Genomic DNA, 17,710 nt, shown 5'->3' with positions numbered 1-17,710 from the left:
GTTTTTTTCTACAAATCATAATCTCTATTTTCCTTTTCTCTCTTCTCTCTGAAAAAATTTTGTTTTCAATTTATATTTTCTTTATTTATTTAATAAACAATTTGTTTTAAACAAATTAATTTTTACGATATAATTTTTTTAACACTTCCAAAAAAACAAAAACAACCATGTGTCACTTTCTGTATGAAAAAAGAAATATATTAAAAAATTTGTGAAAAATTGAGAAAAAATTGTTTACACCCTATGGTATATAAAGGAGATAAAGTTTCACTTACATGGAACACTGTTCTCAATGGTGGACATCGATGTTTCGGAAAATTTATATTACGAATGAGTTGAATCTATTCATGTCAAGACAGTATGCAATGACAGTATACAATGACATTCATTCGCTCATATGGTTTAGTCCCAGCCATAGGAATCTTGTTTAGTTGGAAAGGGGTATAAAGAGAATAATTTTTTGAAAAAAATGGTTTTGGCTGTCCATCTTCGCACAGAAATTGGGAAACTTCCAAAGCAAGGTATGAAGCGATTGCTTTCAGAATAAAAACTGTATAAAGATGTGTAGATCATTTGTAAAAGTTACTTTCAGACACAAACTGTATTCTCTCCTAATATACAGGGTGATTCAAAAGTACTTTTACAAACTTCAGGAGGTGATTCCTCACAATATTCTAATATGAATTGTCCAAATAAATAAATGTCCGGAAACGCTTCGTTTCCAAGATATAGGATGTTGAAGTTTTATTTTTATTTTCGTTTTTTTTTTCAAATAACTTTTGAAATACTGAACTTAATTTAACAAAACTTGGTAATAGGAGGTTTTTGAGGTGTCGAATTCGAACCTGATGTTCTTATTGCTCTTACTCGTAGGGGGCGCCACCTACACTTCTTTTTCTTTTTTTAAAGATTCATAACTTTTTTGGGCGTACATCTAGCACATTTTTCAGTAAAAAAATCGATTCCTGTATACCACATAAAATTTGTAATCTTCTGTTTCATCAAATTAACCCATTTTTGAAACGATTTGAATGATATTTTCACTTCACTAGAGTTTTTGTTATTATTCGTGTTATATTTCGGCAATATCACGCGAAGCTCAAAATGCAAATTCTGTTGCCACATTTGAAAAAAAATCTGTTTAAAATCTATTTTTCCATCAACCAGCTGTCGCACCTCTACGAACGACAACCCTCAGAAGCCGAAACTTGTGCGAGCCAAGGATTAACGAGGTCTTGCCTTTTGACGTGTGATTCCTAAGTTTTACTTAGCTTTGCCTTAAAAACAAAAACAGGACAACCTAACTATCATTGTTCAAATCTACATGTGTCAACCACAGATACATAAACTAGCGATAATATATAATTAAACTTAAGCAATCATAACATGCGTAGGAACTGTCATTCACAAACATCGTTGCCATATCATCTGTTTACGTCTCTATGTCTGCAAAAACTCTCAATACTCTCAAATAATTCATTGAAAACACTTTACAGAGACGTATGGGTCATGTAATAAAGTTTCTTTCATATACAAACTGGAAGAAAAAATCCATTCGAAATGACTACTCTCAAATATGTAAACGCTGATTGAAGATTTTTGTTCAGTAATTGTTGCAGATGATTTTTTTTTCTATATTGTGATGTAGACGAAGGAAACCAAAAGGGTTTTGTCCATAAATCAATCTTTCCTTCTCAATTATTGGATTAACTATGATAGAATGTCTAGCCAACTCGCTTGAAGAGAGAATAATGTTTTTATAACTACCGTCGAAGGACAACCTTCAATTATTTTTTCGGCTCCTGGGATATTTTCTGTCCTATCCATCTTTCATCCGTATTGTGTTATAGACTTATTGGTGAGGAAACAACATTATGTCATCCATTGAATTGTACTTCAAACTGAAAGACGTCGTAAACGAATCCAATTACGGAAACTCTGATGGACTTGGCAAATTATATTATGGGAAAGCATGTTCCTCGAGATTAAATGAACCTAACTGAATGCTTTGAAGGGTCATATTAGAACGAACTGATGATGATGGTGCGGAGAAATACTCATATGATATATTACCACTTGTCAGGTGAAAATAGCACTAAATGCGGGGTTTTTATTGAAGGTGGAGTAATGAAATGAGTTCGATTTTCCCACTGAAGGAAGGGAAAAAATCATGGCGAAAAAGTTGGCTTTGCTATGTCAAAAAAGTATATATTGAGAATTGGTTAATGTACTTCAAAGTAGACTCCTCCCATTGAACAACCCAATCATATCGAAGTGGTAAATTGAGTTTTGGAAAAAGATAAGAATCAGCCAGAGGCAGTTCATGTGAATATGGTGGCTGAAGTTTGTTTAAAATTGGTTGACAATACTTCATGGTGAATTTTACTAGCTCGGACTTCCATTGTCTTATATGGTTCCAATGAGATTTGAAACCTGTGAAAGTACAAATAAAATTGAAACAAATAGCTAAAATTGAACAGGTTTCAATCCAAGTTACTTCACACGATGTGGTGGAGCTCCATCATGTTGGAAATACTAATATTTTCTCAGAATATTCAAAGGGGAATCTTCCGACAGCTATAGTCTCCGACAAGAATTCCGAATATAATTCCTTCGTCAATATGTCTCAGAAAAAGTAGGGATCTATAATCTTGGTGTCGCACATCAAGACAAACATCAACTTCAAATATCTCTTGAAAATATGTAGCTCTATGTAGGAAGAAATTTTTTACCACCAGAGATAATGAATATTTCTGTTAAACCATCCGTTATTTGTGAATCTACTCTCATCACACCAAAAGTTTTATTGCAAATTTCATTATCCTGACTATGTTGTCTGAGTAGTCATCTTCAAAAATTGTTTCTCCTATAATACTGATATTTATTTCGTTTCGAACTGACGTAGTCAACATAGCACTATGATGTTCAATATCTTTCAATGAAACTTTTTTGTTGTCATATTTTCAGGTTTTCGGTATTCCACAAATCCTGAATCGAATAAATATCACTTTATTATTACTGAGAATATCTTCTGAACTTACCCGAAACGTCAATTTCTGTATCGCCACCTCTTTTAGTTGCTGTACTGATTATTAACGTACTTGACAGTAAATTTGACAATTATAGATATTATTTTGCCTCATGACTCACGTTAAACAAATAAATTCATCTCAGTACTATCATAGAAAATTGAACTAATTTGATAAATAAGTTTTATATTCAATGATTAGCATGTTAAGTAATATAAGTTGTATTCTCTTATTGAATTGCAAGTGGTATATTTTTAAAAGAGATTAGCTTTCAGAAAAAACATTGGCTTTCTCTTCTTTATCTTTATACAAAACATTGTGGTGAACTTCCAAAGGAAATGAGAAAGAAATCAAATTCAAAATAAACTCTCCACAAAGATGTGTGGATCATGCATAAAAATTTCTTTCAGACACAAACTGGAAAAAAAGCCCTCCCTGACTTCTTTGTGTCAGATTTCAATTCGATATTATTTCTGACAACTTTGAAGATTAATTGCCATTTTATTCAACATTGCTGAAGAAGCTTTGACACACCCTGTATGCGGAAACACTGTTAAAATATTCAGTGCCACTCGAGGGCTGTATTATTTTTACATTCCAATTCCAACCTGACAAATATTATTACAAGTGATAAGCAAATTCTCAAACGCTATCGTTTGGTACAAATTTGAAAAATTTAACAGTCGTTTTTGCAATAAACCAACATTTCAAATGAAATCTACACTCTCCATAACAGTTTGCACAAACATTTTAACTCGACAGTTTTTCATAATTATTCTCAAAAAGTTTTTAGTTCATCCCGATAAGTAACTGCGTGAATTGAAATTATTTTTCACAATATATGTCTATTAATAATCTGGGGAAAAATCTAATGTAATTCAGTTTTTTCTTTGATTCGCTTAATTTACAAACGTTGTCGACAAATTAGGTAGCCAAGTACAATCAATTTCCTTGGAGCTGTTTGATTTCAAAATGAGTTTCGAATATTTTGATCCGGTTAATTGTCTATATCTGATGTAATATAGCGTAATGTAACAAGTTCATTATTTTTACATGTTGAATGCTATATCCGTCCATGGTGATTTGGCAAAACTTACTGAAAATAGTACTGAATAGTACTAAATGCGGGGTTTTTATTGAAGGTGGAGTAATGAAATGAGTTCGATTTTCCCACTGAAAAAGGGGAAAATTTAGGCAAAAAGTTGGCTTCGGTGATACACTGCTATGTTACAAAAGTATACAGGGCTTTTCATGATGAGCGTTATTTAGCCGTTTCTGACAAACTATTTAACGGATCAACCTGAAAATTCCACAGTATGCATAAATCAATATGACCTACACGACTAAAATATTTCAGATGAAGCGGCGTTGTCGCTTCTACTATAAAGTAGCGGCTTCTTTGATTTTTCAAATGAAACACCCCGTATATAATATCATATTATGATTCATTATCACTTTGTCAACAAATTCATATACTATTTCCCTATACCTATCTATTACCGTTTAAAAGATATAAATTACTTTCGATATTTTTTTTGCCAAACATGAACTTTTATAAATGCTGATAATCTTGAACTCTCTTGCACTAAAACGATCAAATTTGAAATGGAGTGGAGTGATACTATGAGGATCTTCACTCCGAGTCATATTTTCATTTGCTTCATAAAGGGTCTTCAAAAAAATGCAGATACTTTGATCTCATGAAAAAATGAGTGGAACTCAATTTTTTCAAATGGAACACCCTGTATATTTCAACATTTTTGAGCTCTACATCCAATTTTAGATTAACTTTGTTCAGATAATACTATTTCTATTTTGAACCGTTTTCGAGATAAACTGTTTCAAACGGAAACTGACGTGGTTTTCTTGCTCGTTTTTTTGAATTCATCACTTATTTTGGATATTCAACATTTTTTTTTATTCTTAGTAATATTTCTTTTTGATCCAGTTTTTTTAACTGTCTCAGATCAGTCAATTCGAAATTGGTATGTACTACCTTAGAAAAAGTTACAATTTGTATACATTCAGCTATTGGTCTCTAACGTACAACAGTACACATTAATATTTTTTAATAGTGTGTTTTGGAAAAATAAATAAACCAATTATTTAACGTCAGACTTTCGTTGGTGGTTTTGACTGATTGTGATAGCTACCAATTATAATAGAATAATGTCAAGATTAGGTTACAGTAATGAAGATTTCTTGAATTTATTAATAATTTATGGTGAGTGCAATAGAATTGCAAGTAGAACATGCCGAGTATTTCATGAAAGATATCCACAACTTCCGAAGCCGAATAATAATGTGATAAATCGACTACTAAAAACTGTAGGTTGAATAGAACCTTCCGTCCAAAAATCATTCGTAAGAAGACTAAAGTGGATGATGATGACAATGGTATAACAGTTTTGGGATACTTTCATGCATTTCCAAATGCTTCTCTGCACGAGGCTGAAAGGCAGATAGGTATACCCTACGTGACAATTTGTCGAACTCTTAATAAGCATAAATGGCATCCCTATAAGTTCTACTGTGTCCAACATTTGAATGAGACTGATTTACCTCGTAGAGTGGAATTCTTTGAATGGTTACTTGTCAAGACTCAAGAGGATGAACATTTCCTTGACAATATCATATGGACAGATGAGGCCAAGTTCACAAAAAATGGAGTTTTCAATAGGCACAACAGTCATTATTGGGCGCCAGAAAATCCCCATGTTGTCCGCCAAAGGGGTTTTCAAGAAAGATGGCAATTCAATGTATTTTGTGCTATAAAGAATGAATCAATTTTTTATATCGAGTTTTATGATGATAATTTGAATGCATCAAAATATGAAGATTTACTGAAGAATGGAATGCAAATGATTTTAAATAATAGACCAGGAAAAGAACGTGTATGGTACCAAATGGATGGTGCTCCACCCCATAATTCTCATTCAGTCAGCGAAGCTTTAACCGAAATCGTCGAAGACAGATGGATTGGTAATAATGGACCTTTTCGTTGGCCTCCTAGAACACCAGATGGCAATCCATTGAATTATTTCGTGTGGGGTTTCATTAAAAATATGGTTTACTCTACTCCAATAACAACAATGGAAGATATGAAATCGAGAGTTACAACTGCTTTCAATAGTTTGACTCCAGACTTGATCAGAAGTGCTACACATCTTTTGAAGATATTACATGTTTAAGTAGAGGTGGAGATGTGTTTGAATATATTCTGAAATACACTGACGATTAAATTAACTCATTAATTTATGGGTTTATTATTTTCAGTTCGTGTTTCAGCGTTAATAAAGCTATTGTTTGAAGAGAAGTTTCATTCAATGGTTGAGGAGTATTTTAATAATTATCTTTTCATTGTATTATCTGTGGCTAATTGAGAAACATCAAACGAAATCTGTTTTACAAAAATGAGTGATGAACAAGGAAACCATGTCAATTTCCATTTGAAACAGTTTATCTCGAAAACGGTTCAAAATAGAAATAGTATTATCTGAACAAAGGTAATCTAAAATTGGATATAGAGCTCAAAAATGTTGAAATATACAGGGTGTTCCATTTGAAAAAATTGAGTTCCACTCATTTTTTCATGAGATCAAAGTATCTGCATTTTTTTGAAGACCCTGTATGAGGCAAATGGAAAAATGACTTGGAGTGAAGATCCTCATAGTATCACTCCACTCCATTTCAAATTTGATCGTTTTAGTGCAAGAGAGTTCAAGATAATCAGCATTTATAAAAGTTCATGTTTCGTAAAAAAAATATCGAAATTAATTTATATCTTCTTAACGGTAATAGATAGGTATAGGGAAATAGTATATGAATTTGTTGACAAAGTGATAATGTATCATAATATGATATTATATACGGGGTGTTCAATTTGAAAAATCAAAGAAGCCGCTACTTTATAGTAGAAGCGACAACGCCGCTTCGTCTAAAATATTTTAGGCGTGTAGGTCATATTGACTTATGCAAAATGTGGGATTTTCAGGTTGATCCGTTGAATAGTTTGCCAGAAACGGCTAATTAACGCTCATCATGAAAAGCCCTGTATACCGGGAAGTGGTTAATGTACTTCAAAGTAGGCTCCTCCCATTGAACAACCCAATCATATCGAAGTGGTAATTTGAGTTCTGGAAAATGAAAAATGTCAACCGGAGCCAAATCATGTGAATACGTTGGCTTTTTGATAAGGTCTGTTGAGTTTTTGGCCAGAAATAACTTCACAGTGATAGCCTTCTATCGTATGTCTCCCATATTTGGAATAACGCAATCGAGAGCTGTTGCGCTTGATATTTCCAAGGCCTTCATTTCATGGATCAGTTGAACTTTGTGCGGGTACAGGCCCAAGTCACGACGCAAAATTCGCCAAGTTGTGGTCTTCGAAAGGCCGAGTTCTTGTGAGCGACGCTAAAACGACTGCCTCGGATTCTCCTGCACACTCTCACAGACAGCGGCGATGTTCAGGCAGATCTTGCGTTTCGTCGACGTACGGGTTTTGGTCGATCGTTTACCAGTGCACTCAAATGTATCCATCACATTGCGAGTAGTCCCCTCGGTAGAACGATTATGACGACTGTATAACCGTTGAAGCGCGCGGTACGTTGCCCGAACAAAACACAATTTTTTATGAAACAATTTTACTATTTTCATGTGTTGTTGCTATATTCGTCCATGGTAATTTGGCAATACAACTAATTTGACAAAGTTCGATTGTTGGAAGATCCCTGTTGGAAGATCCGTTATATGTTGAGAATACTCAGTTCACAGTTTTTTCTGCAGAGTGTTTGATAATATTAATCTAAACAAAATTTTGAAAGCCTAATTTCAGTGACCTGCTGCAAATATTATATTGCCGATTTTGAAAATCTTAAGTCAGTAAAGTGCTGAACCGGACGAAGAAATGATTCGGTATACAACTGATTTTCGGTCACAGACACCTATCCACAACGACAGAACCGCTCGCTTTCCCCACCCTCCTGTCTTCGAGATCATTGAACTATCTACCAACGGAACTTCTCAACGTTTTGTGTTTTTGAATCTCAAGTCACGTTTCTCAAACGATAATCTACCTTCCTAAAGAAAATCGGTATTATATGAACAACACTCGTACTCATCTTAGACTTATTCGAGAAGTTATCTTTTGCTGACAGAAAGAATTCCTCTCTAGCATTCTTATCATAAAGTGGAATTTAAAATTATTACCTTAGTTGAAGCATGGCCCAGAAGACTCCAGAATTTCTCGAAATGTGTCGTTTGGTAGAGTTAAGGGTAAGGTAATTACCCTGCCCCGTCCAGATCATAGCTGCACCTATACCAATGATGGTGCTCACTAAATATAATAGCCACGTCTTCGGAATGATGAAGGAAACAATGAATAACCTGAAATAATAACAGATATTAGCAGGTGGTCTTGGTTTACATTTAAAGTAGAACAATAAAAGTTTGTTTTAAAAACAAGCTTTTACTGATCACTGAGCTAGTCTACCAAAGAGAATGAACGACTGATTAGTTGTTGCTGTACCATTACCAATGATGATGTCTGTCACAGGCTTCAACTTTTTGAGCGATCATCAATATAGCTTTCCGAAACATATATCTACACGCGACCTTCTATCGTATGTATTTGAAATAACGCAATCGCGCTTGCCCGATATTTCTAAGGCCTTTGACCGTGTGTGGCATGAGGGTTTGTTGGCCAAACTTCGATGCTATGACTTGTCGTATTATTTTTGTGTATGGATCTCCAGCTTCCTGAAAGAACATTCCCTGCAAGTGGCCGTCGATGAATATCTCTCGAATACTTTCACCATCAACGCTGGTGTTCCCCAGGGATCCATATTGTCTCCAACCCTATTTTTATTGTATATCAACGACTTATTGGAAAAAGCCAAGAATCCAATATATTGCTTTGCTGACGACAGCACACTTGTCTCATCATTCCATTTGGATTGGAAAAAAGCAAAAATCCAACTTGTCTCGTTATTCCATTTGGAATAAATGGTGTGAGACCCATGTCAACTTGTCAAGTTGACATGGGTCTCACACCAAATTTCTGCCACCGCAGTTGTCGGTTGATTGGTCAAACCACCAACACTGACATAAAAAACTTGGCAAGTTCACTCGGGTGTCACACCAATAGGTGGTTCCACTTATGTTTCGCTTGCGTTTACGCAGCTATTTTTCTCAAGTACTTTCTTGGTTTTTTCTCACTTTGTCTTCAATCGAGGACCGCCTGCCCGGTACTGACGATGCCCAATTGGCTGAAACAGCTGTCTACCGGTGGCTCTTAAATTGAAATCAGTACGGTAATGATCAAGAAGTTCTTATCTATTTATTTTTTGATCAAATACCCGGATCAAATACCCGGAAAAACCAGTTCAGCATATATATATATATATATATATGCTGAACTGGTTTTTCCGGGTATTTGATCCGTGTATGTGATATTATCTCTAATTTCACCAAATACCCGGAAAAACCAGTTCAGCATATTCCTATCCGTGAAAACTTCAGATTTCATATATATATATATATATATATATATATATATACAGATAGAGATTTTATCGAGTGTGTATGATACAAATCAAGAATGAAATAATTCGTGGATACAACACTCAAAAATAGAGGCAAACCGCGGACACGTGTTTCTGGCTATTGGCCTCATCAGCGCGGTGCAGCCAAGTGTAAAGATGGGCAACACTTGTTTGCCGAAAGCAGGAAACAACACTTACGCACGGAGTCAACAACAGAAGCCAACCGCACATTAGTGGTTCCAGTTAGAAGACCTAGAATTCCTAGGCTACATCTAACATGACCACGTAGGCAGCTATAGCTACCTGCGTGACATCCGGGTCCAGGATATAAATACAGATAGAGATTTTATCGAGTGTGTATGATACAAATCAAGAATGAAATAATTCGTGGACACGTTAGATATAAAGCTTCAAATCCTTTTTGTGAAATTTTCATTATTATCATTATGTTTTTTGGTTTAGTTCCAATAAGTTGCTGTATATACTGCTGAAATTATCAATGTCACTTCTCTTATTCATACAATCAGAAGACTTATTGATTTCAACCATTTCAAGGAAAAGGCGTTTGGAAAGATTTTTTTCTCTATGTAAAACTTTGATATTGGAGAAATTTGGTTTATGTCCTGTTTCTTATTCATACAATCAGAAGACTTATTGATTTCAACCATTTCAAGGAAAAGGCGTTTGGAAAGATTTTTTTCTGTATGTAAAACTTTGATATTGGAGAAATTTGGTTTATGTCCTGTTTCAATAGAATATTGCGCAAATGCACATGATTTCTTATTAAGCTTTATATTTCTTTTATGTGGAGTTATTCTATCTTTAAGAATTTCAGATGTTGTTCCAATATAATCCAACTTACAATTGTTACAAGGAATGTTATAAATAACATTTGACTTTTTTGTAGTATCCGTTTTATTTTTCAATTTGGTATTCAAATTCTTGATAGTTTTGATATTTTTTTGGCATATTTTGATATTTTGTTCATTATGAAAAAGTTTTATGATATTTGAAGATAAATTTCCAAGATAAGTTATGAATGTATAAGAAAAATTGATAGGTGAACTATTATTACATGAATTTCTGTTGATTACATCGGAATTTATATTACTGCCAGTATTGAAAGTTATTTTATTGATAAGTTTTCTAGGATAGGAATTTTCGATCAATATGTCTTCAAGAAGTCTGAGATTTTTTTGCTTGAGGGAACGGTGTACCAATTTTTCAATTCTTTTTTTCAAACACAATTTTAAATTGATTTTAACTGATTTTTTATGAAAAGAATAGTAATTGATATATCTTCCTAAATTAGTAGGTTTGGCATACCAATCAGTGATCAAGGAATTATCAGTTTTACGAAAAACTCTTGTATCAAGAAAAGGAAGGGTCTCTGATTATTTTCTATTTCGATAATGAATTGCAATTTTCTATCATATCTATTGACAACATCAATAATTTCATGAGATTTGTCATAAGGTACTGCACAAATGACGTCGTCGACGTATTTTTTTAAAAAAGGAATTTCAAAACTTAGTTTAGGAAGTATGTTTTCAAAAAGATCGTCCATTACGTATTGAGCTATGATAGGGGAAACAGTAGCTTCCATTGGAATACCATGAATTTGTTTATAGTATTTACCTTCGAAAGAGAAATAACCTTAATTGACGATGGAATCAATCATTTCAATATTTTTTTAGATTATTGAACATTTTTTATTAATATCATTCCATCTTTTGATAATACTTTTCTCCACTATATTAGGCTATATAGGCTGATCAGAATTTTACAACATCAACAATCATAAACGATTATTGAATAACGAAATTAGTTAGCTCCCTAACTATATTATTAAAGGGAAACTGTTGGAAGGTAGGTTGCACTATATCGTTTACTTGAACAATACATTTAGTTTATGTTGGCCCATTGATTAAGGCTTTTGCAGCCAAGGTTTTCAGTGTCACTATTTTTCGGGTTTGAAGGCCATGGCTTCCTCAGAGGTTTATACGTCCTGAGCAGGCATCGGAGATATTAACTAAGAACCTACAATTTTCTCAACTGAATAGCCTAATTTCCTCTTCTTTCAAAACACATTCAATACATTTTCACCATTTTTGGGAATCAATATTTTTTAAGAACTCCTTGAAGAGTATTTTAACAACTTTTATCAAATATCGTGTTTCTTCTTGCAACGAAATCCTTTACTTGAGTCCAAACGACTTCAATGGGATTAAGTTCGTAATGATGAGGGGGCAGACGCAGAATAATAATAATATTGCGTCTCTGTGTTATCTTGCCGACTACATATTCCGTGAAACGCTTTTTACCATGCATCAGTTGGTATTCTTTCAACTTTTCTGGAATGAGATTTGGCATTATTCATCACAATCACAGATTCAGGTGGAATGAGTTCTAACATTTGCTCGAAATAATATTCAAACACACGTTTTGACTCAAACATCAATAAAGCTCCCTCAATAAAACCATCAACACTTCCAATATGGGTAATAATCAGTCGCTTTTCTTTTCCAGTAGACCAGACTTTTAAAAATGCTCAGCATGAACTTTTAATATTTTTGTCTTGCCACATATTCCCAACGATATCCTACGTTAAGCCAAGTTTCATCCAGATAATGAATCTTCCCATCCTCACGCCGAAACTCTTTCATCTGCCTTAGGATATGTCTCCTCCAATAAATAATCTCATTTTCGATTAAGAGCGATTTTCTGTTTTGTTTTTCCCAGCTAAAATTTAATTCCTTCAAAGTTTTTCATAAGTTCTTCCTACCTATCACCAGAGTTGGGCACGAGACCGTCATAAAAATTAAGAATAATAATCTTTTCGTTAATTCTAATTCACACACCAAGTATAATTTACTGATAGATCAGTTATTAAGACTCAAGGACTTCATCATCAATTCATATTCTTTAGATAATGAAGTACTTGATTGAAGACTATGAGTGAAGCACTATTAGATCGGATAAAATCATGACGTCATCTTCTTTTCCAGTAAAAATTGGAAATAACTCAGGTATTCCTGATTTAATCAGGTAGGCAGGTACGTAATACATTAATAAGTGCTTTTTCCTAGAAAGTATTGAAAACTTTGATCGTAACTCGGAAGAAAAAACAATTTTGAATGTTCAAATTAAAAAAGTTTATCAACTATTAATGCGAGTCAATGAATATTACTGGAGTTTTATTTCAACACCAAACCGTTATTTTCAACACTTCGACACATGTTTCAATCACAGAGTGAACATCTTCAAGAGGAAGATTAAACTGTTTAATCTTCCTCTTGAAGATGGAAGACTTGACATTTTAATCTTTAAACAATCTTCCTTTAAGATATGGATGAGTAAACTGTTTAATCTTCCTCCTGAAGATGATCACTTGGTGATTGAAGATTTAACTTCAAGAGGAAGATTAAACTGTTTAATTTTCCTTTTGAAGATGGAAGATTGAACATTCTAATCTTTAATCAATCTTTCTCTAAAAGATGGAAGATTTAATTTCTCAATTTCCCTCCTGAAGATGATCACTCGGTTATTGAAGATTCAACTTCAAGAGAAAGATTAAACATTTCATTCTTCCTCTTGAAGATGGAAGATTGAACAGTTTAATCTTCTTCCTTGATGATTGAAGATCAAACATTTTATTCTTTAATGAATCGAAGAGGTTTTGTATTAAAATATTATACACTTCAATACAAAACCTCGTCGATTCATTAATTCAAATAAGTGTATTCAGCTTTTCCAAATCATTTTATTCTTTCTCTTGAAGATGATCCCTTGATGATGGAAGATTAAACTTCAAGAGGAAGATTAAACAGTTCAATCTTACTCTTGAAGATAGAAGATTAAACATTATAATCTTCTTCCTTGAAGATTGAAGATTAAACAGTTTAATCTTCCTCTTTAATATTATTACTTGGTGATTGCAGATTAAACTTCAAGAGGAAGAATAAACAGTTTAATCTTCAATCACCACGTGATCATCTTCAAGAGGAAGATTAAATAGTTCAATCTCCAATCACCATGTGATCATCTTCAAGAGGAAGATTAAACAATCTTCCTCTTGAAGATGATCACTTGGTGATTGAAGATTTTACTTCAAGAGGAAGATTAAACAGTTTATTCTTCCTCTTGAAGATGAAAGATTAAACAGTTCAATCTTCTTCCTTGATGATTGAAGATTAAACAGTTTAATCTTCCTCTTGAAGATTATCACTTGTAGATTGAAGATTAAACTTCAAGTGGAAGATTAAACAGTTCAATCAGCATGTGATCATCTTCAAGAGGAATATTTAAACAGTTTATTCTTCTTCTTCGAAAATGGAAAATTGAACAGTTCAATCTTCCTCTTGAAGATTATCACTTGGTGAATGAAACACGTGTAGAGGTGTTAAAAATAACGGTATAGTGTTGAGATAAAACTCCAGTAATATTCATTACTACACCAAAGATTCCAAACAGTGCATTACAAATATTGCGAATTTCCATATTTATGTTACTCACTGTATAAATACAACTATAATACAACTTTTGAGATTTGTTATTTCAAATTATACAACAACATTGAATGTTTCAAAAAAAATACTACATTTTTCACTTTTCGACCGACTCAATTATGTACGCCTATGGAACAACAACTTGAAAATTATTCATTATTTCGCTGCTTAAGGAGATAGACAACACAATGGATACTTACAGGTAAGCACATCCCCCCAAAACCATAGAAAATTTCGGTCCTATGACACTTATTACAGATGGAGCGGCCCAGTTGAATATGGAAAAAACTACGTAGATAATGGCTAAGCTGTAGTATGCATTTCCGGTAAAGGTTGGATCTTCACTCGTGATACTCGACAGAATTGTTTTCTGAAATGATAAATCAAAATATAAAGGTGATTCAAATAAACCTAAATTTAGAAAAAGATTCTGAATACCAGCCAATGATTCCGATGAAACAGTCGACGAGGCACTCAAAAACTCGGTGTCAATGAGCCTGATGTACGAGGGACGCCAGAAAAGTTTCTGACCTAACGAAGATGCATGACATTTTTTCAGATTTCCTTAATTTTACATCATAGTCTCCTTTTAACTCTAAACACCTCTCGCAGCGATGCTTTCATCTCTGTAACTCGTCCAAATGGTTAGGTTAGGTTAGGTCCAAATTGAGTGGGTCTATTCGACCCTCCACCGTTACTCGCAAAGGTTTATTGTGGCTCACACCTATTCACACTCGACCAATTAAACCCAGAAGCCAATTAGTTTGTATGGTGGGTGGTCTTTCAGGTCAGATGGTAAGAGTACGGCTCTGCCGAACTCTAAAAACCTGATTCGGTTCCCAGCGGGGCAGGCGCAAAGTATATGCTCTGCTGTTTCATCGTTAGTGGGGTAGTCGGATAGTCAAGGTGCAAGAACCCGCGACAACCTTTCCATATGAGGGTTTTTGCACGTCAGCTACACCTGACGATGCCTTAGATTCAACCGTGCAGGGATTTTTCGCCTCTGGTTTTGGTGAATCATCACTTAAACGCAAACGTTTACTAACCTGCTCATGGGAGGTTTGTTCCTCCATCTGAGACAGATTCTGCGTACGCCGCTCAAGAATTCGGTGCAAGGCGGTTTCATAAGGTACCCCGCTCTTGAGGAGACGACTCAGTCGTTTCCTGGCTGCACCACCAAACCTTTTTTTAAGGTTCACTTGTTGGATCAGGAATTGGAGAATTGAGAAGCTCTCGCTCCTGATCTAAATTTACAGGGAGATCAGTTGGAGTCGTAAGCTCCACATCCATCTCCTCTGTAGACTCAGCGTCAGAAATAATTTTTAAGTTCACTCTGTTCCTAAATGATCCACGAGTAGCTAGGGAAAGAAGGTCAATCACGTCAGAGCCCCGCATTACCGTGACAAGGCGATGCTACGACGAGAGGGCGCCCGGTATCTCGAAGGTTTTGTAGAAACAGCTGACAGGCTCAGTGTCATTCATCCTCTCGGCACGGATATACACACCTTAGGATTAAGCCATCGTTGGGATGCTATGCAGTTAGAGAATAACGGAACTAAAAGTGATTCTGTCATTCCCACAAGTGAACCACAAGTGATTCTGTCATTCCCGTATCCAGCGGGGCTACCTGGAAGCAGACATCTGATGGCCGGTTTGTTCAACCCCCACATCCCAAGCCAATGCACTCGCCAAAAAAACAGCATGCACAGTGGTTCAGGCCAAGGCCGTAGCCAGAAAACAATTTCGGGGGAGGGGGGGTTTGGTTTGGTGGAACAGTAGAAAAACATGAAATATAAAAATAACGAAAGAGAGAAAATTGTGTTACATGAAAATATATATTCATTAGGAAACCATCACAGAAATATTAACATCTTTTTACAAAATCATATTAAGTTTTCTAGCTTTCTTTGCAGCAAACAAATCAATTACTTCCTCGGCGTCGATGTAGTTCCTGGCTTGTGGAGTTTTTTAAATAAGTTTTGAGGCGTTTCAGAGAAGAAAAAGTCCTTTCAAGGGTACATGTGGAAACAGGTAGTGTCGCCAAGATCTTTGGAATTTTGTACGCACATTGCCGTAAGGTTTTTTCATTGTGTTTCGGGGAAGTTTTTTTCAATATTCTTGTTCAAACACTTGGTTGGTTTTGCCAAGGACTTGATCAAAATTCTAACGGATTTCCAATAGGATCTGTATCTGTAGAGTAGGGAGGGTGAGTGTAGGCCCACATCACTTAGGCCACATGTGATCCATTGTACATCCTCCCGAGGAGTTGTCCTCCTAGGTCATCGTCCATCCTATCTTTTCCAGGAAGGTGGACAAGTCACAGGTGTAGGCCAAGACTCGCCGAATACAGAATGTCTTATTGACGATAACTCCGGGCACTCGCATAGGATATGCCTGACAGTTTCATCTTCCTGTTCACACATCCTACATAGAGATGTGTCCACTAGCCCCATATTATGGAAGTGTTTTCCTAGTTGACAGTGGCCAGTCAAAAATCTTACTGTTAAGCGTAGACTTTTTCTGATCATCGCCAGATATTTCTTCGGCGACAGCTTCCCAGGGTCGCCCAGGGTTATCCTGGCAAGATTGCATCCTTTTATTCCATTCCATCTCTTTAGGGATTGAGCATGGGTGTAACATTCGGCTAGCTCCGCAATTGTCGAAGTCATCAGGCCGTATGTGCCACTGGGTCCTAAAATTCTTGCCGCTTCCTTGGCAAAAGAGTCGGCAATACGATTACCTTTACTCCTGTCGTGCCCTTTAATCCACCTCAGGATGATGTTATTATCTACCGAGGCTTTGGCTAAATCTTGGTGGCACTCTATTACCAGCCCTGAGCTGCACTGAGGTGCACAAGCACTATTAGCCTGTTCAAGGCTAATCGTGCTTGTCTGCTATCAGTGCAGATTGTTATTGTTTTTGTGGCAATTGAGATACCAACAAGGTATGTTTGAACCACGCTGGTATTTTTTTCCATTCCCCACTTAATCCTTAGGCTTGTGTTCCGGAGTACACTTCACATCCTGAGCCTTCTTTGGTTTTTGAGCCGACTGTATATATGCGTATTGCATTTGTAATATTTGACTTCGTGTTCTGTTTTATTTGTATTTTGTAGGGTTTATTAAACACAAACCTGGGTTCAATTGCATCACTGGTTGCCTGCAGCAGAGGTTGCGCAGTGAGCGCTTCTCACCATAGGCTCAGCCTCAATTGACCCATTTCTACTTCGAGGTTTACACCAGCCGTGCGCAATCGTAACATGGCCATTAACGCAACCTCCTTAACGTACAGGTCCAGAGGGGACAGACTAGTGATTAATTCCAATGTCTCGATTGGTGTTGTTCGAATGGCTCCTGTGATGTTTAAACAAATCAATCGTTGTATTTGATATAATTTTTGGATGGCCGTTGCTTGTAGAAATTTCGGAGGCGGATCAATCTCCCTTGATCCCCTCCTGGCTACGGCCTTGGTTCAGGCAGTGAAAGATGAACAGGGACAGCCAACCCGCCCGTCCAAATGGTACTCGGCGTTTTTCTCTGCGAAATAATTGTTCACGAAGGTGAGTGCCTCTTCATTTGACAAAAATGTCTGTCCTCAATTGTACGCAATCAGATGAGGGAACAATAAAAAT

The 17,710-nt window shown here is 35.5% G+C and overlaps 1 protein-coding gene across 2 annotated transcripts in view; it reads right to left on the bottom strand.

Annotated features, from left to right (window-relative positions):
• LOC111511848 (UNC93-like protein MFSD11) overlaps positions 1 to 17,710 on the bottom strand; it is a 59,576-nt gene that overhangs the window by 17,176 nt on the left and 24,690 nt on the right. For both annotated transcript variants that reach the window (XM_074173602.1, XM_074173610.1), the window contains exons 2-3: positions 14,280 to 14,449; positions 8,238 to 8,414 (exon numbers count right to left, since the gene is read on the bottom strand). In XM_074173602.1, coding sequence (XP_074029703.1) covers positions 8,238 to 8,414; positions 14,280 to 14,449 — 347 coding nt within the window. The remainder of the gene's footprint in view (positions 1 to 8,237; positions 8,415 to 14,279; positions 14,450 to 17,710) is intronic.

The sequence above is a fragment of the Leptinotarsa decemlineata genome, unplaced genomic scaffold, assembly GCF_025532065.1.
Source record: "Leptinotarsa decemlineata unplaced genomic scaffold, Ldec_3_MD MMD2_P_RNA_scaffold_12, whole genome shotgun sequence".
Taxonomy (NCBI): domain Eukaryota; kingdom Metazoa; phylum Arthropoda; class Insecta; order Coleoptera; family Chrysomelidae; genus Leptinotarsa; species Leptinotarsa decemlineata.
This window is presented reverse-complemented; position numbering and strand designations above follow the sequence as displayed.